The following is a 22,652-nucleotide window of genomic DNA, read 5'->3' on the forward strand; positions in this document are numbered from 1 at the left end:
ACACCTTGATTGGGATTGGCGCCAAAAAGGCTCCCAAAGGGCAGGGCCCATACTCCTTGGTAACCAGGGAGACAGTATGCATCAGACACAGGATATAATGTAATCATTTTAAAGACATCAAAACCATTATAAGTATGTGCATTTGCTTTTTAAAAATAGATAAGTTCCTTAAATGTTAAAAAATGTAAATAATCAGTTAATGGTTTTGTGACTAAAATATATTTAATACTAGTGAGGACTGATTTAAGAACTAACTCACTCATCCAATTCTAAAAACTCTTCTTTTCTGGGGTGCCTGTCTTGGGTGCATCCAAGTCTTGGTTTTGGCTCAGGTAATGATCTTAGTGTTGTGAGATGGAGCCCTACTGAGCATAGAGTCTACTTGTGACTTTTTCTCCATTTGTCCCTCCCACCATGCTTTCTTTCTCTCTAAAAAACAACAAAACAAAACAAACAACAACAATAACAACAAAACAAACCCCCAAACTCTTCCTTTCTTTACACACTTACTGAAGTCTGTCAATTATCCTGTAACATGCTGGGAATGAAAAGATAAGATCCTCTCCTCATCCTCAAAGGGCTTCCACTCTGGAGGAAGAGACAGACACATAATAGACTCACCTCAAAAAATGTAAGTACAATGATGAAATTTATTTTATTTTTTAGTGTATTTTAGATGCATTATGAAGGACACATAGCAGAGCCTGAAGATGTTTGGAAGGCTTTCTAGTGGAAGTGTTGTCTGAATCAAATCTTAACAAAAGAATAGGTGTTTGACAAGTATAGCTACATAGTCAACCTCTAATACATTGCAGTAGTAAGGTACGTGTGAGCTATTTTATACAAAATACTTTTTGTTCCTTCTTTAGGTAATGAGTTCAGTTGAATAACTAAAATATTAGTGCTGAATTAAGACAAAATTGTAGTAGATAGTTCAAACTTGTCCTTAGTAGCCTCCCAAGTAAATTTTATGATTCTTTTCCCACCTTTTTTCGATCCCTCTACTTACCTTGAAGTATAGTCCTATCCAATTGCACAATAACACTTTCAGAGAGATATCTTTTGGTCTTCAGGTGACGGTTTTCTTTTTAGGCTATAGCATTTTAAAAAATATTTTTTACTTTATTTAATTGCTTGTTTTAGACTTGGTAGGGTATAAATACAAAGGAATTTTAATTTTTCTCACCACTTCTACTTCAAATATTTTCTGATGTTCAATTTTCTCCATCTGTGGATAATACCTTGGGCCAATGTGGTAGTTTTCTGATTATCTTTAGCATTAATACAGGGTCTTCTTTATCCAGATCTGGAGGGTCTAAAGCCAAAATTTTAATTTTTTTAAATCCAAATTAAAACTTATTCCTCAAGACTGGGTCTGACTCAGGCTTGATGTACTTCTTTTCCTCTGCCTTTTTACTCCTCTTCTCCCACATGACTACTCTGCCTTTGTTTACTCTAGGTTCCAGGTAGGAGAAAAGTAAAGGTGAAAAGCTTTTCCTTGACTGATATTGTTGCCCTATTATTTGACAGAAATTTGTATGTTGATTTTTCTCTCATGGAGTGCTTTTTTTGGTGGTGGTGTGGGGTGCTCTCTAAACTGTAGTTCTATGGTATAGGTAATGCTTCATTGATTGACTACTTAGGACTTCTTTCATCCCTGGATTCTGGTGATGTATACCATATAGACTCACTTTTGGGGTTGTTTTATTCTCCAAGTAGTGCTTTTGGGTGAAATCCCTTTCAAGATGGTCTAAGATTGTTACTTTCTATAAGCCCTAACTAGGCTAAAGGTGAGTATTCTATATTTGCTCTGTTACAGGTGGGAATTCAGTTTGCTTCTGCTATGGCCCATTTTCTTTGTGGTAATTACATACTAACAACTCACCAAATATATTTTTCCTCATGGATTATTACCAAACTTCCAGTCTCCCCTTGTATACAGTTGATGAGGGTAATGAGTAAGAACTGTGAAACCGAAGTTATCAATAGTGAACCAATATTGTACCAATATTGATGTGTGGGGTGTCTGCCAAAATCCAATAAAAGGTGAAAGATTTGTATGATCTGGAGGGAAACCAGAATATTCTGCCAAAAATCCAGGACAAAAGGCATTTTATGTGTTATGTGTCTTTTTGGCAAAACATTAGACAGCCATATAAGTAAATTACCAACATTATTAATATCTTTTAACAAAGTTGTATGGACAGAAATTGCATACTGAAAAAAAGTCTAAACTTTCCTGGAAATAAATATTAAGATTTTTAAGAGCTATTTTTTTCTCTGTAAGGGGAGGAAATCTCTTTCCATGGAAACACATTTGTGAAACTATAAGTGCATCAAAATACAGTAAAAAACATGATGAATTTTGCCTTGCAACACAGGACCATCATGGTTATGAATACAGCCAAGTCCATTTGGGTTGAAAGAAGAGGATTACTGTTTGACTTTCAGAAAATGAATCACTGTTTTTGACAAAACCTTTTCACAAAGGTTGGATTATTTTCATTCCACAAATGACCTGACGGAGGGCAAATTTCATGTCCTTGTTGCGTAGGCTATAGATGATGGGGTTTAAGACTGGTGTCACTACAGAGTATATCAGTGTGATGATCTTATACATAGCAACTGAGTCGCCAGATGTGGGACTCACATACATCACCATTATGGTTCCATAGAACAAAGACACTACAATTAAATGGGATACGCAGGTAGAGAAGGCTTTTTGCCGCCCAGCTGAAGAAGGAACCTTAAGGACAGCTCTGAGCACCAGGGCATAGGACCCAAGAATGTACCAAATGGTGGTAATGATGATAAGAGAGCTCACAGAATGGAATACATGCTCTATGATGGGTGCAGGGGCACAGGACAATGCCATCAGTGGGTCCACATCACACAGAAAGTGATCAATAATGTTGGGACCACAAAAGGGTAGTTGAGAAATGAAGAAAATAGTAATTGCATGTCCAAGGAAACCAATGAGCCAACAAAGAGACACCAGAGTGACACAGAGCTGCCCAGTCATAATGGAGGGATAGTGCAATGGATGGCAGATGGCCAGGTACCGATCATAGGCCATGACACAGAGGAAGACGCACTCAGTTGTGCCCAGTGAAAAGAAGAAGTAGAATTGAGTGAAACAACCAGAGAATGATATGGTCTTGGTTTTGGAAAGAAAATTGACCAACATGTTGGGGACTGTGCAAGTCACATACCAGATTTCTAGGAAGGAGAAGTTGGCCAGGAGCACATACATAGGGGTATGGAGCCGATGGTCCCATCTCACTGCACAAATGATGGCTGTATTCCCAGTTAGAGTCAAGATATAGATTAACAAAATCATTGAGAAAAGGGTGATCTGTATGTTCCAGGGACCAGGAAAGCCCAACAAGATAAACTCTGTCACAGTAGATATCCCTGACTTATTCATGGTCTCCAGACTGTGGAGAGAAGACAGATAGATAGTGGTAAGTCACTTTGCTACTGAAACCTTTGAAACTTTTCTTAGGACAGGCAATTTGAATGATCAGACAAATGTATTAAAAATCCTAAAACAAGTCTTGAATAAATCCTGCTCTGTTCTGAGTGAGCTATTTCGTCCTGATTCTTTGTAAATGTACAATTCTAGGCTGCTTGAACTATTTGTCAGTGGGCACAATCAGTTAAATTTCACATTTCTTTTGGTAGAAAGAAATACTTGAGTTAGAGGCAAAAAGGGTTTGTTTTATATTTAATTTTTTTTCATATTGTTCATAAAGTTGTTCATATATAACAGTGCAGTTCACTTCAAAATGTGAGTACACATATGCTATCATTTAAAAATAGGTGTGTATTTGACACATTCTATAGATTTCAATGGTTTAAACTTTCACATTATTACAGTTTCTCTCCCTGTCAACCTCCCCCACGATTTTCTTGAGCTGTTTCCATTACATTTATTTTCTCTCACCTTTTCATGATGCTGGAAGAAAATCAACAAAGATATCCAGATAGTAAACTCTTACTACTATTTCTTAAAGATGTTTACATTGCACTAAAGCTCATTTACAATTTTGTATTTAATCCTTTGTTTTTAGCCATGTAAAGTCACTATAATTCACCTAATGATTAATTTCACACGATAATTTATCATGTTTCATGTCCATTTAAAATATCTCATTAAAAATCAATATAACATTGACAGCATATTGGGGAAGAAAATGAAAATCACCAGGAGATTGTCTTCTAAAGTTCTTCTCATTGCTGTCACAAATCTTTCTTCAAGTTCACTGTTTGGAAGATTTTACTTTAGGTTACAATACTCCCAATTCTGATAGAAAACAAGACTTGCCCTTATTCCCTTTACAACATCATCACCAAAGATGTCTTTTTTTTTTTTTTCAAAGATGCCTTTTTAAGAATCAAATACAACTCAGAAAAGAGTACAATGGTAGATTTCAGAAAATTTTTAACAAGATATTTCCTTAAAATTTTCCTTAAAAACAGTTTTGATAGAAGTGGTGTGTACAGAATATTTATAGTACTCACTGAACATAATCAAATGGAAAAAATCCTTCTATTTAGTGAGGTTATATTAAGTAATATAAATGTACTTATAATGAAGCAGTTGTTGCAGTTTCACTAAATGAATAATGCATAAAGTGAACTATTAACCTATTCATCTAGAAGCAAACATAACCTTCCTACTGGACTGGTAAGTCAAGAACATTATAGTCTTGAGGACAAGAAACCAAGAGAACGACGTTGAAAGATGGGGATAAATTCTTTTTAATTTTTTGAACTAGGATGATTATGAAGAAGTAAACTAAACTGCATTGATCATTGTTTTGGTTCAGGGTTCCATAGAACACATCATTGTGCAAGAAAGAAATGGTTCCCCACTATGGGAACTCTGAATTTCCAAGCAAGAGAACTCTCTTCTCAACAAGACAAGAAAGCAATGATGCAGCGAGCATCCACTTACTACCTGGAACAATAACAACAATAACTTGAATCAGATTCACAGACTTTGACTAAAAATCTAAATATGTAAGACTTAGGTCTATGTATTTGAGCTATAGACTACTCTTAAAAAAAAAAAAAAGACCTCACAGAATAACTATTAGCTATAGGAAAAGCATGGTAAATAAATTTCACAAATAATTTTCAACATGATTATAAGAGGCAATTCCTAATATATTCACCATTAAATTCTCAGTGAATCTTACTCATTATATACACTGATTTGATTTTGTCCTTAAAAAAATTTTTTTTAATGCCACCTCTTCTGAAGATGGAGATGAGTAATGGAATGGACAAAGAGGGGAGAGCTGAGAGAAGACCAAAACAAAACAAATCCCTGTTTTCTCTTGATTTTGGTCCCAGTGGGTGGAACTAGTTCCATACTGTTTTGTTCAAAATATCTATGTAAATAACATCACTTGTGGTATTCCAGCCACTTCCTGAGAAGGGAAAGATCTTTGGATGACTTTGGCACCATTTAGTGCACTAATCTGGGGAAAGTTCCAGGATGATCTAAATACTCTGAAAATTTCATCTCTTTGAATTGTGAGTAACCAATATTCCTTGATACTCAGTCTCTTGAGCATATTCAATGAACAAATGTGAAAGAGGTGAATAGGCCTACCTGTGGTGCATAATAGTCCATCAGAGATGATGTTTCCTATATACTGGGAAGCTTTCCCAGGTCCTGGGGAGAGTTCATAGGGAGGTCACAAAGATTCTCTCATTCACTGCCCTTGATGTGGAAGCCCTGTGTGAGAGTTTTTTGCATGACTTATTTCTTTTCCCTTGCACTGTAAGATTCTAGTGGCCTATTTACAACAGAGTGTGCTAAAGCTATGTACTAGTTTTAATTTATGTGTCAGTTTAGCCATTGTTGAGAATTCTGAGGTATGTTTTCATATGATCCTAAACTTTCCATTCCTTTCCCTAGGGACCTTCTTTCTTCTTGCCCGGGGATTTCATTAGTATTTCTGATAAGTTGGCCTAAAGTGACTAGTAGGTAATGTGCTACATTGCCTCTCTGGAGACCTCATAATCTCAAGTTTGTGCTTCTCAAACAGAGTATGTGATTCTGTGCCATGGGATACACACAGCCCCTAATTAGATGTCTTCCTGAAGGGACAGTTTCACTTAGAGAAAATTATTTTGTATTACACCAAATATGTACATGGAACAGAAAGTGTAATTAGTGATTATTTTTAAGATAAAACTTTGACTTTAAAAGGAATATTGCCCCCAAATGCCCCATGTTCTCTGCCAAAAACTCTTTGGTGTTAAAAAGGTTTGAGAAATGCTTTATGAGAATATTTAATCACCTAGAACAAGCAAGCCTATCTTCCTGGAACACCTAATTTCATTTCCAGCATGGCCATAACTAAAAGGATATACTTTGATTTTAAGAAGATTGGCCTTTCAGCTAATGGCTTTCCTTTTCAACATGGTGTTTGGGCACAAAGATGGAATTTGTTCTTGGTATAATTTTCTCTTAGTAATTTTCTGACTGAGACTTTGTCCTATAGCTTCCTAAGAGGCATAAAAATATGTTTGACATTATTATTGCATATTACAAGTGGTATTGTCACAGTTGATTTGGGAAAGCTATGAATAAAGATGTGCAGTTGGGAGAACATATAGATTGATTATTATTATTTTTTAATTTTTAAAATTTATTTATTTATTTATTTTTTAGTGTAACAGTATTCATGGTTTTTGCACCACACCTAGTGCTCCATGCAATTCGTGCCCTCTCTAATACCCACCACCTGGTTCCCCCAACCTCCCCGCACCACCCCCCGCCCCTTTGAAACCCTCAGATTGTTTTTCAGAGTCTATAGTCTCTCATGGTTCATTTCTCCTTCCAATTTTCCTCAACTCCCTTCTCTCCATCTCCCCTTGTCCTCCATGTTATTTGTTATGCTTCACAAACAAATGAAGCCATATGATAATTAACTCTCTCTGCTTGACTTATTTTACTCAGCATAATCTCTTCCAGTCCCATCCATGTTGCTACTAAAGTTGGGTATTCATCCTTGCTGATGGAGGCATAATACTCCATAGTGTATATGGACCACATCTTCCTTATCCATTCGTCCATTGAAGGGCATCTTGGTTCTTTCCACAGTTTGGCGACCGTGGCCATTGCTGCTATAAACATTGGGGTACAGATGGCCCTTCTTTTCACTACATCTGTATTTTTGGAGTAAATCCCCAGTAGTGCAATTGCAGGGTCATAGGGAAGCTCTATTTTTAATTTCTTTTTTTTTTTTTAAAAGATTTTATTTATTTATTTGACAGAGAGAGATCCCAAGTGGGCAGAGAGGCAAGGCGGAGAGAGAGGAGGAAGCAGACTCCCCACGGAGCAGAGAGCTAGATGTGGGTCTCGATCCCAGGACCCTGGGATCATGACCCAAGCTGAAAGCAGAGGCTTTAGCCCACTGAGCCACCCAGGCACCCCTCTATTTTTAATTTCTTGAGGAATCTCCACACTGTTTTCCAAAGTGGCTGCACCAACTTGCATTCCCACCAACAGTGTAAGAGGGTTCCCCTTTCTCCACATCCTCTCCAACACATGTTGTTTCCTGTCTTGCTTATTTTGGCCATTCTAACTGGTGTAAGGTGGTATCTCAATGTGGTTTTAATTTGAATCTCCCTGATGGCTAGTATAATGAACATTTTTTCATGTGTCTGATAGCCATTTGTATGTCTTGATTGGAGAAGTGTCTGTTCATATCTTCTGCCCATTTTTTGATATGATTGTCTGTTTTGTGTGTGTTGAGTTTGAGGAGTTCTTTATAGATCCTGGATTATTGTGAAGTTCAAGGGTTAGGGACTGAATGGGCAGTGTTGTAAATTAGGGATTTGAATGGAGGAAGAGTTTGTACTTTATGTAATGGAAGTATAAAGCCTACTTTGTTTTTGGTGTGAAAGACAGCTTTACACAATGGCAAATGTTTTTACTGGGTGGATTTATTTATTTTTTTGCAGCCTTTTGGTCCATTGTTTTTAAAGAATATTTTCTGAACTTAGATCACGCACCTATTGAAAGGCTCCAGGTATGCATGCATTTCATTCTTTCCACCAGCTAAGATTAAACAAATGAAGAGACATCAAAGACAAATAACATACATATAATAACAGAATGTAATTACTTAGAAAAGTATGCATGTTTACAATATTTTATTTAGCCTTTTTCATTGGTGAGCTGAACTTGAACTGCTAAGGAACTGTGGAAAAAAAGTATCTTCTACTTAAGTATGATCCAGAACATGAATTACTGAAGCCGTTTTTTATTGCTTTTATAAATAATTAAGGTCAGAAGTGACAAATTCTGCTTTTCTTTATTTTTTCTCCATTTTTAATTTAAATTCAATTTAGTAAACATAAAGTATATTATTAGTTTCAAGAATAGATATTAGTGATTCATCAGTTGCGTATAACATCCAGTGCTCATTATGTCACATGCCCTCCTTAATGCCCATCATACAGTTACCCCATCTCCCCACCCACCACCCCTTCAGCAGCCCTCAGTTTGTTTTCTAGAGTTAAGAGTCTCTTATGGTTTACCTCTCTCTGTTTTTATTTTATTTTTCCTTCCCTTCCCCTGTGTTCATCTGTTTTGTTTCTTAAATTCTACATATGAGTGAAATCATAGGGTATTTGTCTTTCTCTGACTGACGTACTTTGCTTAGCATAATACCCTCTAAAACATCTCAGTTTGGATTAGTTCTTAATCCTAGGACTCTCTTTAGGGCATCTTTCATGTCTTTGTTTCGGAGACTATAGATAAGGGGATTTAAGAGTGGAGTCACTGCTGAGTATACCAAAGTGATGATCTTCTGCATTCCTGTTGGGTTCCCTGATGTTGGGCTTACATACATCACCATAAGTGTTCCGTAGAATAGAGACACCACCATTAGGTGGGACCCACATGTGGAGAAAGCTTTAGTTCGACCAGCACCAGAAGGAACACGAAGCACAGCTCTGAGTACCAGAGTATAAGATCCCAGGATGGAAAGGAAGGGCCCAAAGATAATCAGTGAGTTGAAGGTGTAACAGATGAGCTCAGTGGAAGGAGCAGGGATGCAGGCCAGTGCGAACAGTGGGCCTGGGTCACACACAAAGTGGTCAATGATGTTGGGTCCACAGAAGGGAAGTTGGGAGATGAGGACAATGGGGACTGGATAGCAGAGAAATCCACTCACCCAGCAAACACAGACCAGGATCACACAGAGCTTCCCAGTCATGATGGAGGGGTAATGTAGTGGGCGACAGATGGCAAGATATCGATCATAGGCCATGACTGATAAGAAGAAACATTCTGTGGTACCCAGTGAAAAAAAGAAATAGAATTGGAGGAAGCAGCCAGTGAAGGAGATGGTCTTGGTCTCAGAGAGGATGTTGACTAGCATGTTTGGGATAGTGGAGGAAATGTACCAGATCTCTAGGAAGGCAAAGTTTCCCAAGAAGATGTACATGGGTGTGTGAAGACGCTTGTCCCATTTCACTATACAGACAATAATCCCGTTCCCCAGTAGGGTGAGGAGATAGACCACCAGGATGAATGAGAAGAAAAAGTTCTGCATCTCCCTTTGACCAGGGAAACCCAGAAGGACAAATTCAGTCACAAAATGCATTGTTGTATTCTGGGATTCCAAAACTGTTAGAGAAACAGAAGTAACTAAGGAGTGAATAATAACATTTTTAGGTTTTGCTAACAATACACTTGTTAATGTACAAAGTGTTTTTATTTTACATTATTTCATTTGGTTTTCCAAATGAAAACTGTAGGGAGGTGTGCTTCATCCTTCTCTTTAACAAATAAAAAAAACTTGAGGTTCAGGGCACCTGGGTGGTTTGGTGATTTGGGCCAATGCCTTTGGCTTAGGTTCTGATCTTGGGGTCCTGGGATTGAGCCCCACGTTGGGCTTTCTACTGGGTGGGGAGCCTGCTTCCTCCTCTCTCTCTGCCTGCCTCTCTGCCTACTTGTGATCTCTCTCTCTGTCAAATAAATAAAATCTTAAAAAAAAAAAGAAAACTGAGGCTCAGAGAAATTTAAGGGGTTTACTTAAACGTGCAAAAATAGGCAGTAGCTCCTAGATACACTCCCCATTTAGAGATTGGTTTAGAGCAGACCTCACTTCGTTTCAAATATTCCTGTAAGCCTGAGTTAGTTAACGTATCATCTTACATGTTAAAATCATTGCCTCTTGGATATCCTACATGTAAGTATACACTTTGGATATATTCTACTTTGAAACAAAATTGAATAGAAATCTGAAGCAAAAAATTGTTTTCTTACTCAGAATTTCACATACTAAAGTCCAATAAAAAGCAGATAAATGGAACTATGTGGTGGGAGTCTTGAGCTCCCTTGCTTTTCTGTTTCTGAGGGAGGTGCTCTAGAAACCTCAGGATTCTGTAAAATGGTGTGAAAATTATTTATGTAGCCCTCTCTAAGTTACATTCTTTTAGGTGGCATCTGGATTTGTAGAACAATTTAGCTCATTCCCTCCTGAGGAAATCTGGTTCTTTCAAAGTACTTAATGTTGCACAAAATCTGTCTCCTTTATTACTTCTATGCATTGATCCTAGTACTCTCCTTTGCTGAAGCTATACAAAATAAGTCTCATTCCTCTTCTATTATGGTGATGATGATGGGGCTTAAATAACAGATGGAAGCTATTATGTGCCATATACATTACTTTTTTTTTTTTTTCCTGGATACCACCATTTTTCCTGGCTTGTTTCCCCCTAAGCTGCATTATTCTACATCATGGCTAGAGTTTTGAGGTAACTGGTAGCTGGATATGCCAATTTTGTCTAGTATACAAAACAGTGTACTTCCTTCTCTCTCTCTCTTTTTTTGTCTGGGAATTAAGCCTTAAACACCATAACTTTCCATTCATCATCTTGCTTTTACCTCAATTAAATAACGAATTAGAAAGGTCATCTTAGGATATGCCGAGACCAGAAAGATTGTCCTCATACTGGCTGAGTTAGGAATTGAGACACGAGTATAAATTTGGATGTTGCTAACAACTTCTCTAGAATTATTGATCCAGGCTTATTTCTTTATCTATCTATCTATCTATCTATCTATCTATCATCTATCTATCTATCTATCATCTTCCTATATCATCTATCTATCTAATCTATCTAGCAAGGGATGGGGGGCAAAAAGAGAGAGAGAATTCCCGAGATCATGAACTGAACCAAAATCAAGAGTCAGCCACCTAATTGACTGAGCCACTCAGGTGCCCCATATCCACTCTTATTTCTTTGTCTTAAAGTTTCCTGGTTAAAATTCAAGATATTTGGCTGGGTGAAACCATCATTTTATTTTAAATATTTTAAATTTAGTGATATCTTGACTACATATGTAAGATAATTTGCCATATTATTTATTAATGTTACTGCTAAGATACTCACAAAATTGCATCTTTATGCCATTTAAATAATCTTCAGAACACATGAGGTCTACTTCTCAGTATTTGATCAAACCTGGAGCAAACTGAGAAGGTAAAGGTTTTATTGCCAAGGCAACTTTGTATATCTGTTTTGATTAACGATATTTTTAAAATGATGAAAATGATGAAAAAAGACTCTGACTAAACATGACTTTCATGAAAATCTAAATTTTGTCCAGGTAAGTTAGTTCAATAGACTATAGCTATGACTGTATGTATCAAAATTTCTAGGAGAGCTATAATTTCAAATATACCCCCCATAACTATACTTGTATTTGTCAGACCATGTGCTGTCACTTTTGGTCAGAAAATATAGTTACTTGGCTTATAATAAAAAAAAGTTGAATCTTGAATTTAAATCATAGCACATTATTCACTTACTTATTCACTGGCATTAAACACAAGTTTATTCACTGTTATATTCCCAGCAGTGTGCTAAGGCCTGGGGCACAATGGTAAGCATGAAAAATAAAATTCCTCCCCTTTTGAAACTTATGACATAAAAGCAGTCAAGACTGCCACTTACATCTATAGTGTCTTGAACAGTGTTTCATGGCACATACCCAATTACATACTGTGGGCCTCAAAAAGATATTTATTACAGCTCATAATAATTTAGATAAATCAGTGTAATGAGAGGAGTCACATGATTGCCAACTTTGACATAAATGAGATTTTTGGCTTTTCAAGACAGACAGAGACATGAGACATGAATTGATTTACTTTAATCACAAACCAGGAAGTTTTTATCATCAAGAAAAGAAACATAAATCCAGTTCATGATTTTGGACTTGGAACCAGACCTCATAAGTCTTACCTCCTTCCTGGTCCTCTGATTTCATGATATCCAGGATCTTTTGACATTTGTGCTGCCATGAAATTTTAGTTACCTGTGGAATATGGGATCAGAAAAAGGGATAAACGGACTTCTCAGATTATTTGAAATTTTACTGCATCTATTTCTTCTTCCTCCGCATTAAAGTGCACCTATTAGTAGCTCAAAGGGTGAACTTAAATCCACTTCTTTCTACTCACCTCAAGTGATACAACAAAAGAACAGTTGGAGAGGTGAGGAGAAACAAGGAGCATGGAGAGTCCATTCTATTTGAATGGATAAGGAAGCCAGATCCTCCTTCATAACCCCAGCCACTCATTTGAGAGATTTAAGCCTCTTGCCCAGAGAAGTGCAGGGATTCTTTTCCCTTTAAATATTTATATTTTTAAGGTTAATTTGTAAATTTGGTAATTTGATAAATTTGGTAAATGAAAAAGGACAAGATAGTCTGCTTATGACTCTCTTGGTTTCCATTTCCCACTTGTTACTTATTAAGTATTCTGAAAAATAAGAACATCCTGCTTTAGTTGCCCTTGACGAAGGATAGTTGTCAACCAAAACTTTGCTGATCAATATTAGAAACAAAGTGGTACAAGACTCAGGCTCCATTCTGACTGAAGGTTTAGTGGCACCCCAAAACATCCAAGGGATTTGAACCCTATGTTCCCTAAGTGAGTTGTATAGTGGGAACTTTGTGATACTAGAGTGAGTCCTTAATGTGAATATATTACCCCAAACAGAAGTGTGTTAGGAAAAGAGAACTGCAGGACCTAACATGTTCTTAGTAAAGAACAAAGGAACAAAGAGAGGATAGATTTACAAGAGAACCAGCATGCTCTTAGAGTCTGACAGCAGTGGGTATATAGGAGTAGTGACACACTGATGTGGGCAGACTTTCCTTACATACCTGATGGTGTTTCTGGCTCCAAGAGGAAGATGTGAGAGAAATTTCAGCCATAAGAGTACCTCATTTAATAACCTAAAGGCTCATTCATGAGTGGAGAGCAGTATTTGTGGCCCCATAGACTTCCTTCCTTTAGTATTCTGAACTAAATGAAATGTATCTTTCATGCCAGTCATTATTAAAAGTTTACATGTCCTTCCTGAATCGGATTAATCATTCAGCGTGTTCACTGGAAAGCATGTGTTCATGTATCTCTGGGCATGCACCCAATTCTGCCTATATTTGTGCATATTTCCCCTAGTGGTTTGATTAGAAAGGCACAGAGGTCAGAATAAACACCCAAGAGAGGCAGAGAAAATTGTCCTCTTGGTGGAATTATCCTTCCTTTAAGGACCCCATCTACCTGAGGGATGAAGGAGGAGAGGAGTGAATGGGACAGGTTAATAGAGAGAGAGAGAGAGAGAGAGAATGACATGGGGGAGGAGGGGGATAGTGGGTTTGGGGCTGGGAGGGTGAGCTCTCTTTCCAAGATAAATCTGTTTTATCTTGGTGCCAAACCTCTAAGCACTTAAATTCTAAAAATTTTCTGTTTATATGTAATTTATTTAATTTTTGTTATATCCAACAAAAGGTAAAGAATTTCCGTTGTCAATTTTAAGTGTAGCTTGAACACATTTGTTTGAAAAACTTAGTCTTCTATAAAAATAGATTTGTAATTTGTTGACTTAACTGATGCAATATTAGTAAAAATGAAGGTTTAGCACTATAAATGGCTCAAGGCAGGAAATAAGAATTCTTTTTTTAAAAAAAGATTTTATTTATTTATTTGCCAGAGAGAGTGAGCACAGGAGGACAGAGTGGCAGGCAGAGGCAGAGGGAGAAGGAGGCTCCCTGCTCAGCAGAGAGCCCGATATGGGACTCAATCCCAAAACGCTGGGATCATGACCTGAGCCAAAGGCAGCTGCTTAACCAACTGAGCCACCCAGGCATCCCAGAAGTAAGAATTCTTACATTGGTATCGGGAGAAGGAGAAAAACAAGATGAGGCAGAGAATCTGAGGGAACAAGAACTCCAGGAGAGAACACTACTGGGTTTAGGAGTGTGGTTGTATAAGGACAGAGCAGGTTCTCAAGAATGTAGTCCCTGTACCAACAGGGACTTGAAAAGTTGTTAAAATGCAACTTCTGGGGCTCCTCTCTGACTTAGAAACTTGGTGTGGGCCAAGCAATCTGTTTTAACAAACTTGCCATGTGTTTCTGTTGCATGCTGATGTTTGAGAACCACTGTGTAGAGGATCAAGTCTGGGTTAAGGAGTGGGTGTATGAAATAGCATCTAAGTTTGGGAGGGATTTCAGTAGGATCAGGAATTAATCGATCATAGTTTGGAGACAGAGTTAGGAATATTTGTAGAGATAACTGGCACTAGAAGCTGAATTACAGGTGATTGTATCTCACAAGCAGGACTGCATTTAAGCATCAGGCTTTTGAAAGAGGCCTGGGAGAGGCAGGGAAGTGGTGAAGAAGGTTATTCAGGCATCATATGAAATGGGGTGACCTGGGATAAAAGCAGGGTACTTTTTATGGGTGGGAGCAGATTTGAGCCTAAAGACAAGGTGGTAAAAGAAAACTAAGACACAGAAAATCTTGGTCCTAGCCTGAGTGTTTTCACTTATAACTGTGGGAGTTTGGTGGGCTCATTTCAAATTTTAAATATTAGACACATAATTTTTCCTTGTGTACTCCATAGGGCTGATATGAAAATGAGATGAGATACTAGATATGAGAATATTTTGTAAATATCTGTATATTCATAATATGATTGATATGGTTCTCCCATCCAAGTACTAACCAGGCCCGACCCTGCTTAGCTTCCGAGATCAGACGAGATCGGGCGCGTTTAGGGTGGTATGGTTCAAGAGCCTCAGGAGTGTATTTGTAATTTTCCACTCTTTTTTAAAATGATTTTTTAAATTTTTAATTTTTTACTCTAATTCTAGCTAGTTAACACACAGTATAATGCTAGTTTCAGGTGTATAACATGATTCAATAACTTTATATGTGAAACTATGCTCACAAGTATAGCTGCCATCTGTCACCATACAATGCTATTACAATACCACTGACTACATTCCCTATGCTGTAACTTTTATTCCCATGACTTATTCATTTCATACTGTATCATCCACCCGTTTGTTCCATCCCTCCCCTTTAGTAACCACCAGTTACCGCATTTATAGGTCTGATTCTGCTTTTCATTTTTTATGCATTTGTTTTGTTTTTTTAGATTCTGCCAAGAAGATCATATGCTATTTGTCTTTCTCTGTCAAGTTAAAACTCTATTACATATAAGATAAATTCCTTTTTTTTAGCTTTGTTTTCTTTTAAAAATTTTTATTTGAATTTTAGTTAGTTAACAGGTAGTGTAATACTGGTTTTATGAATAATTTAGTGATTCATAAATCAAAATTTAATTTAGTGATTCATCACTTACATATAACACCCAGTGCTTATCACAACTGCCCTCCTTAATGCCCATCCTCCATTTAGAACTTCAGCCTGCCCACCTCCCTCCATCAACCCTCAGTTTGTTCTCTGTCATTATGAGTCTTTAATGGTTTGATTCTCTCTCTTTTCCCCTTCCCTGATGTTTATCTGTATTTTTTTTCATTCTTAAATTCCACATGTGGATGAAATCATATGGTAATTGTCTTTCTCTGACTTATCTTTTTTTTAACATAATACATACTAGTTCCATCCACATTTAAAAAATTAACATATAATGTATTATTTGCCCCAGGGGCACAGGTCTGTGAATCATCAGACTTACACATTTCATAGAACTCACCATAGCACATATGCTCCCCAATGGCCATAACCCAGCCACCCTAACCCTACCTGCTAACCCCCTAGAAACCCTAAGTTTGTTTCATGAGATTAAGAGCCTCTTATGGTTTGTCACCCTCCCAATCCCATCTTGTTTCATTTTTTCCCTCCATACTCCCAGCGAACCCCCGCCCTTTCTCTGAAATTCCTGATATCAGAGAGATCATATGATAATTGTCTTTCTCTGATTGACTTATTAAGCATGATACCCTCTAGTTCCATCCACATCATTGAAAATGGCAAGATTTTGTTACATTTGATGGCTGCATAGTATTCCATTGCATATATATACCACATCTTATTTATCCATTCATCTGGTGGTGGACATCTAGGTTCTTTTCATAGTTTGGCTATTGTGGACATTGCTGCTGTAAACATTCGGGTGCACGTGCCCCTTTGGATCACTACATTTGTACCTTTAGTGTAAATACCCAGTATTGCGATTGCTGGGTCCTAGGGTAGCTCTATTTTCCACTTTTCGAGGAACTCCATGCTGTTTTCCAGAGTGGCTGCACCAGCTTGCATTCCCACCAACAGTGTGGAAGGGTTCCCCTTTCTCTGCATCCTTGCCAGCATCTGTCATTTCCTGACTTGTTAATTTTAGCCATTCTGACTGGTGTGAGGTGGTATCTCATTGTGGTTTTGATTTGTATTTTCTTGATGCCAAGTGATATTGAGCAGTTTTCATGTGTCTGTTGACCATTTGGGTGTGTTCTATGCAGAAATGTCTGTTCATGTTCATGTCTTCTGCCCATTTCTTTTTTTTTTTCTTTCTGCCCATTTCTTGATTGGATTATTTTTTCTCTGGATGTTGAGTCTGTTAAGTTTTTTTTTTTTCCTTTTTAAAGATTTTATTTTTTTGACAGAGAGACACAGTGAGAGAGAGAACAGAAGCAGGGAGAATGGGAGAGAGAGAAGCAGGCTTCCCACTGAGCAGAAAGCCTGATGCAGGGCTAGATCCCAGGTGGTGGGATCAGGACCCAAGCTGAAGGCAGATGCTTAACGACTGAAAAACCCAGTTGCCCCTGATAAGTTCTTTATAAATTTTTGATACTAGCCCTTTATCTGATATGTCATTTGTGAATATCTTCTCTCAGTGTTCCAGTTGTCTTTTGGTTTTGATGACTGTTTCCTTTGCTGTGCAAAAGCTTTTTATCTTTTTTTTAAAAAATTTCTTTCCAGGGTAACAGTATTCATTGTTTTTGCACCACACCCAGTGCTCCATGCAACCCGTGCCCTTTCTAATACCCACCACCTGGTTCCCCCAACCTCCCACCCCCTGCCCCTTCAAAACCCTCAGATTGTTTTTCAGTGTCCATAGTCTCTCATGGTTCAAAAGCTTTTTATCTTGATGAAATCCCAATAGTTCATTTTTGCCCTTGCTTTCCTTGCCTTTGGTGATGTTTCTAGGAAGAAGTTGCTGTGGCTGAGGTTGAAGAGGTTGCTGCCTGTGTTTTCCTCCAGGATTTTGCTGGATTCCTGTTTCACATTGAGGTCTTTCATCCATTTTGAGTCTATTATTGTGTGTGGTGTAAGGAAATGGTCCAGTTTCATTTTTCTGCATGTGGCTGTCCAATTTTCCCAACACCATTTGTTGAAGAGACTTTTTTCCATTGGACATTCTTTCCTGCTCTGTTGAAGGTTAGTTGACTATACAGTTGAGGATCCATTTCTGGGCTCCCTATTCTATTCCATTGATCTATGTGTCTGTTATTGTGCCAGTACCATACTGTCTTGATGATTATAGCATTTTAATAGACCTTGAAGTCTGGAATTGTGATGCCACCAATTTTGGCTTTTTTTTCCCTCAAGATTCCTCTGGCTATTGGGGATCTTTTATGGTTCTATATAAATTTTAGGATTATTTGTCCCATTTCTTTGTAAAAAAATTTATGGTCTATTGATAGGGATTGCATTAAATGTGTAGATTGCTTTAGGTAGCATAGACATTTTCACAGTACTTGTTCTTCCAATCCATGAGCATGGAACGTTTTTTCCATTTCTTTGTGTCTTCCTCAATTTCTTTCATGAGTATTCTATAGTTTTCTGACCATATTCTTTGCATCTTTGGTTAGGTTTATTTTAGGAGTCTTATGGTTTTGGGTGCAATTGTAAATGGGATTGACTCCTTAATTTTTCTTTCTTCTGTCTTGTTGTTGGTGTATAGGAATGAAACTGATTTCTGTGCATTGATTTTATATCCTGATACTTTCCTGAATTCCTGTATGAGTTCTAGAAGTTTTGGGGTGGAGTCATTTGGGTTTTCCACTTAAAGTATCATATCATCTGCAAAGAGTAAAAGTTAGATTTCTTTGCTGATTTGGATGCCTTTAATTTCTTTTTGTTGTCTGATTACTGAGGCCAGGACTTCTAGTACTATGTAGAATAGCAGTGGTGATAATGGACATCCATGCCGTGTTCCTGACCTTAGCAGAAAAGCTCTCAGTTTTTCTCCAATGAGAATGATATTTGCTGTGGGTTTTTCATAGATGGCTTTGATGATATTGAGATATGTTCCCTCTATCCCTACACTTTGAAGAGTTTTGATCATGAAAGGATCAAAACTGTACTTTGTCAAATGCTTTTTCAGCATCTATTGAGAGTAACATGTGGTTCTTGTTCTTTCTTTTATTAATGCATTGTATCACATCAAATGATTAGCAGATGTTGAACCAACCTTGCAACCCAGGAATAAATCCCACTTGGTCGTGGTGAATGATCTTTTTAATGACCTGTTGAAGCCTATTGGTTAGTATTTTGGTGAGAATTTTTGCATCTGTGTTCATCAAGGATATTGTCTGTAATTCTCTTTTTTGATGGGGTCTTTGTCTGGTTTTGGGATGAAGGTAATGCTGGCCTCATAAAAGGAGTTTGGCAGTTTTCCTTCCATTTATATTTCTTTGAACAGTTTCAGGAGAATAGGAATTAATTCTTCTTTAAATGTTTCATAGAATTCCCCTGGGAAGCCGTCTGACCATGGACTCTTGTTTGTTGGGAGTTTTTGATGACTGCTTCAATCTCCTTACTAGTTATGGGTCTTTTCAGGTTTTCTGTTTCTTCCTGGTTCAGTTTTGGTAGTTTGTATGTTTCTAGGAATGCATTCATTTCTTCCAGATTATCAAATTCGCTGGCATATAATTGCTCATAATATGTTCTTATAATTGTTTCTATTTCTTTGATTTTGGTTGTGAGCACTCCTCTTTCATTCATGATTTTATTAATTTGGGCCCATTCTCTTTTTGGTAAGTTTGGCCAGGGGTTTATCAATCTTATTAATTCTTTCAAAGGACCAGCTCCCAGTTTCATTGATGTGTTCTACTGTTCTTTGGTTTCTATTTCATTGATCTCTCTTCTCCTGCTGGGTTTAGGCCTTTTTTTCTCTTCTTTCTCTAGGTCCTTTAGGTATAGGGTTAGGTTGTGTACTTGAGACCTTGCTTCTTGAGAATGTATTGCTTGTATTGCTATATACTTTCCTCTCAGGATTGCTTTGCTGTGTCTCAAAGATTTCGAACTGTGGTGTTTTCATTATCATTTGTTTCCATGAATATTTAAAATTCTTCTTCAATTTCCTGGTTGACCCACCCATTCATTCTTTAGTAGGATGCTTTTTAGCCTCCATGTATTTGAGTTCTTTCCAACTTTCCTCTTTGATTGAGTTCTAGCTTCAGAGCACTGTGGTGTGAAAATATGCAGGGAATGATCCTAAGCTTGGTACCCAATCTTGGTACCAGTTGAGACCTGATTTGTGACCCATGGTATGATCTGTTCTGGAGAATGTTCCATATGCATCAGAGAAGAATGTGTATTCTGTTGCTTTGGGATGGAATGTTCTGAATATATCTGTGATGTCCATATGGTCCAGTGTGTCTTTTAAAACCTTTATTTCCTTGTTGATCTTTCGCTTGGATGATCTGTCCATTTCAGTGAGGGTGGGGGTGTTAAAAAAAAAAATAAAGTCCACTACTATTATTGTATTATTTTTGATGTGTTTCTTTGATTTTGTTTTTAATTGATTTATATAATTGGCTGCTCCTATGTTAGAGGCAGAGATATTTAAAATTGTTAGATCTTCTTGTTGGACAGACCCTTTTACTATGATATAGTGCCCTTCCTTATCTCTTATTATAATCTCTGGCTTAATATCTAATTTATCTGATATAAGGATTGCCACCCCATCTTTCTTGATGTCCATTAGCATGGTAAATTGTTTTCCACCCCCTCACTTTAAATATGGAGGTGTCTTTGGGTCTAAACTGAGTTTCTTGTAGACAGCATATTGATGTTTTTTTTTTTTTTTATCCATTCTGATATGCTGTGTCTTTTGATTGGGGCATTTAGGCCATTTAAATTCTGGGTAACTATTGAAAGATATGAATTTAGTGCCATTGTATTGGCTGTAAAGTGACCGTTACTGTATATTGTCTCGTGTTCCTTTCTGTTCTACTACTTTTAGGATCTCTCTTTACTTAAAGGACCCTTTTCAGTGTTTCCTTTGGAGCTGGTTTGGTGTTTACAAACTCTTTTAGTGTTTGTTTGTCCTGGAAGTTTTTTCTCTCCTATTTTCAGTAATAGCCTAGTTGGATATAGTAATCTTGGCTGCATATTTTTCACACTTAGTGCTCTGAATATATTAGGCCAGCTCCTTCTGGTCTGCTAGGTCTCTGTGGCTAAGTCTGCTGACAATCTAATATATCTACCATTTTATGTTACAGATTTCTTGTCCTGAGCTGCTTTCAGGATTTTCTCCTTGTCATTACGACTGTGAGTTTTACTATTAGGTGACTGGGTGTGGACCTATTTTTATTGATTTTGAGGGGGTTCTTTGTGCCTTCTGGATTTTGATGCTTGTTCCCTTTGCCATATTAGGGAAATTCTCTATTGTAATTTGCTTCAATATACCTTCACGCCCCTCCTTCTTCTGGGATCCCAAATATTCTAATATTGTTTCATTTTATGGTATCACTTATCTCTCAAATTCTCCCCTTGTGGTCCAGAAATTGTCTCTCTTTTGCTCAGCTTCTTTATTCTCAATCATTTGTTTTCTATATCACTAATTCTCTCTTCTGCCTCATTTTTCCTAGCAGTAAGAGACTCCATTCTTGATTGTACCTCATTAATAGCTTTTTTGATTTCAACTTGGTTAGGTTTTAGTTATTTTATTTCTCCAGAAAGGGATTCTCTAATATTTTCCATGCCTTTTTGAGCCCAGCTAGTACCTTGATAATTATCATTCTGAACTTTAGTTCTGACGTATTACCAATGTCCATACTGCTTATGTCCCTAGCCATTGGTACTCCTTCTTGTTCTTTTCTTGTGGTGAGTTTTTCTGCCTTGTCATTTTATCCAGATAAGAATATATGAATGGGAGAATAAAATACTAAAAGGGTGGCAAATATCCCAGAAAAATATATGCTAACCAAATCAAAGGGGACCCGAATTTGGGGAGCAAAGAAAGGGGGAAAAATAAAAATAAAAAAATATACATTAGGCTGTTGAATAGAAGAGAGCCATCCACTTGATTTTGTGTGTATTCTGGTATCTTAGAGGAAATTATCTCCCATCATCTTAAAGAAAAAAATATATATATATACACATACATATACACACAGACATATATGTATATATATACATACATATACACACAACACACACACACACAAACAAGGATAAACATGATGAAGGGATGGATATGACTGTAAAGATGTAAATTTTAAAAAGATTTTTAAAAAGGAATTGATAAGTTGGTTGGAAAAAGAAGCAAAAAAGGGAGAGAATGTGATTAGGCTGGAGACTAGAACACAGCCATGTGCAAGATTTAGGGTATATTTTGATCTGTTAAAAGAAATTTTATCCCAATGTTTTTAAAAAAGAAACCTATATGTTTACAAAAAATAAGGTTAAATATGACTTTTAACATAATACATAATACATAAATACATAACATAATACATAAATATGACTTTTAAAATAATATGACTATTAACAATGAAAATTTAAAAAGATTTTTTAAAAAGGTATTGTTAAGATAAAATAGTTAAAAATATTAAAAGAGGAAAGAGGAAAAGTTAAAAAAAATAGAATAAGAACAAAATAAAATAAAAAAAAATTAACTTTGTAAGACTAAAGGGTCATGAGAGAAAAGCCATGAATTCTATGTGTTGCTTTCCCGCGGTTCTTGTTGATAGTGAACTTGGTCTTGGCTTGATGTTCTTGCTGATCTCCTGGGAGAGGGTCCTGTTGCAGTGGTTCTCAAATATCTTTGCCTGAGGCGGAATTGTACCACCCTTTCCAGGGTACGGGCTAAGTAATCTGCTCAGGCTTGCTCTCAGGAGCTTTAGTTCCCTGAATGCTTTTCGTAGAGCTTTGGGGGACAGGAATGATGATGGAGAAGCCAAGAGCTTGGGGCCCCACTTCTCAGTGTGCCCTCAGAGAATAGCAGTCAATACCTTCCATCCTGGTCTCCAGCCACACTCCATGCTCATCCGGCCTGTGACCGAGTGTTTCTATCTCTAGTGCACATTCCCCCTTGGAATCTCTAAACCCAGCAGATTTCTGCTGCACA

The 22,652-nt window shown here is 37.2% G+C and overlaps 2 protein-coding genes across 3 annotated transcripts in view; both read right to left on the reverse strand.

The window, feature by feature from the left end:
- LOC131836042 (olfactory receptor 11H7-like) overlaps positions 1-3,463 on the reverse strand; it is a 51,614-nt gene extending 48,151 nt beyond the window's left edge. The window contains exon 1 of one of the 2 annotated variants that reach the window (XM_059181056.1): positions 2,690-3,433. In XM_059181056.1, coding sequence (XP_059037039.1) covers positions 2,690-3,427 — 738 coding nt within the window. In that variant the 5' untranslated portion in view covers positions 3,428-3,433. Of the gene's footprint in view, positions 1-2,482 lie in introns of those variants that run through there. The other variant, XM_059181057.1, reaches the window with a different exon arrangement.
- Positions 3,464-8,711: 5,248 nt separating this feature from the next.
- Positions 8,712-12,557, reverse strand: LOC131837118 (olfactory receptor 11H6). The gene is made up of 3 exons (XM_059183376.1): positions 12,504-12,557; positions 12,286-12,358; positions 8,712-9,712 (listed from the first exon to the last, which is right to left on the reverse strand). Exons 1-3 carry the CDS (start codon positions 12,555-12,557, stop codon positions 8,712-8,714), a joined length of 1,128 nt encoding a protein of 375 aa, XP_059039359.1.
- Between the last annotated feature and the right edge of the window lie 10,095 nt (positions 12,558-22,652).

Source organism: Mustela lutreola, chromosome 7, assembly GCF_030435805.1.
Source record: "Mustela lutreola isolate mMusLut2 chromosome 7, mMusLut2.pri, whole genome shotgun sequence".
Taxonomy (NCBI): domain Eukaryota; kingdom Metazoa; phylum Chordata; class Mammalia; order Carnivora; family Mustelidae; genus Mustela; species Mustela lutreola.

Bases quoted from the DNA above. Each gene is read 5' to 3' on its own strand.
- LOC131837118 (XM_059183376.1), bottom strand. From the start codon at position 12,557: ATGCTCCTTGTTTCTCCTCACCTCTCCAACTGTTCTTTTGTTGTATCA. The intron at 12,359-12,503 runs GTGAGTAGAAAG...CATATTCCACAG, and splicing joins CTTTTGTTGTATCACTTGAG to GTAACTAAAATTTCATGGCA. The intron at 9,713-12,285 runs GTAAGACTTATG...GTGTATTGTTAG, and splicing joins ATCAGAGGACCAGGAAGGAG to CAAAACCTAAAAATGTTATT.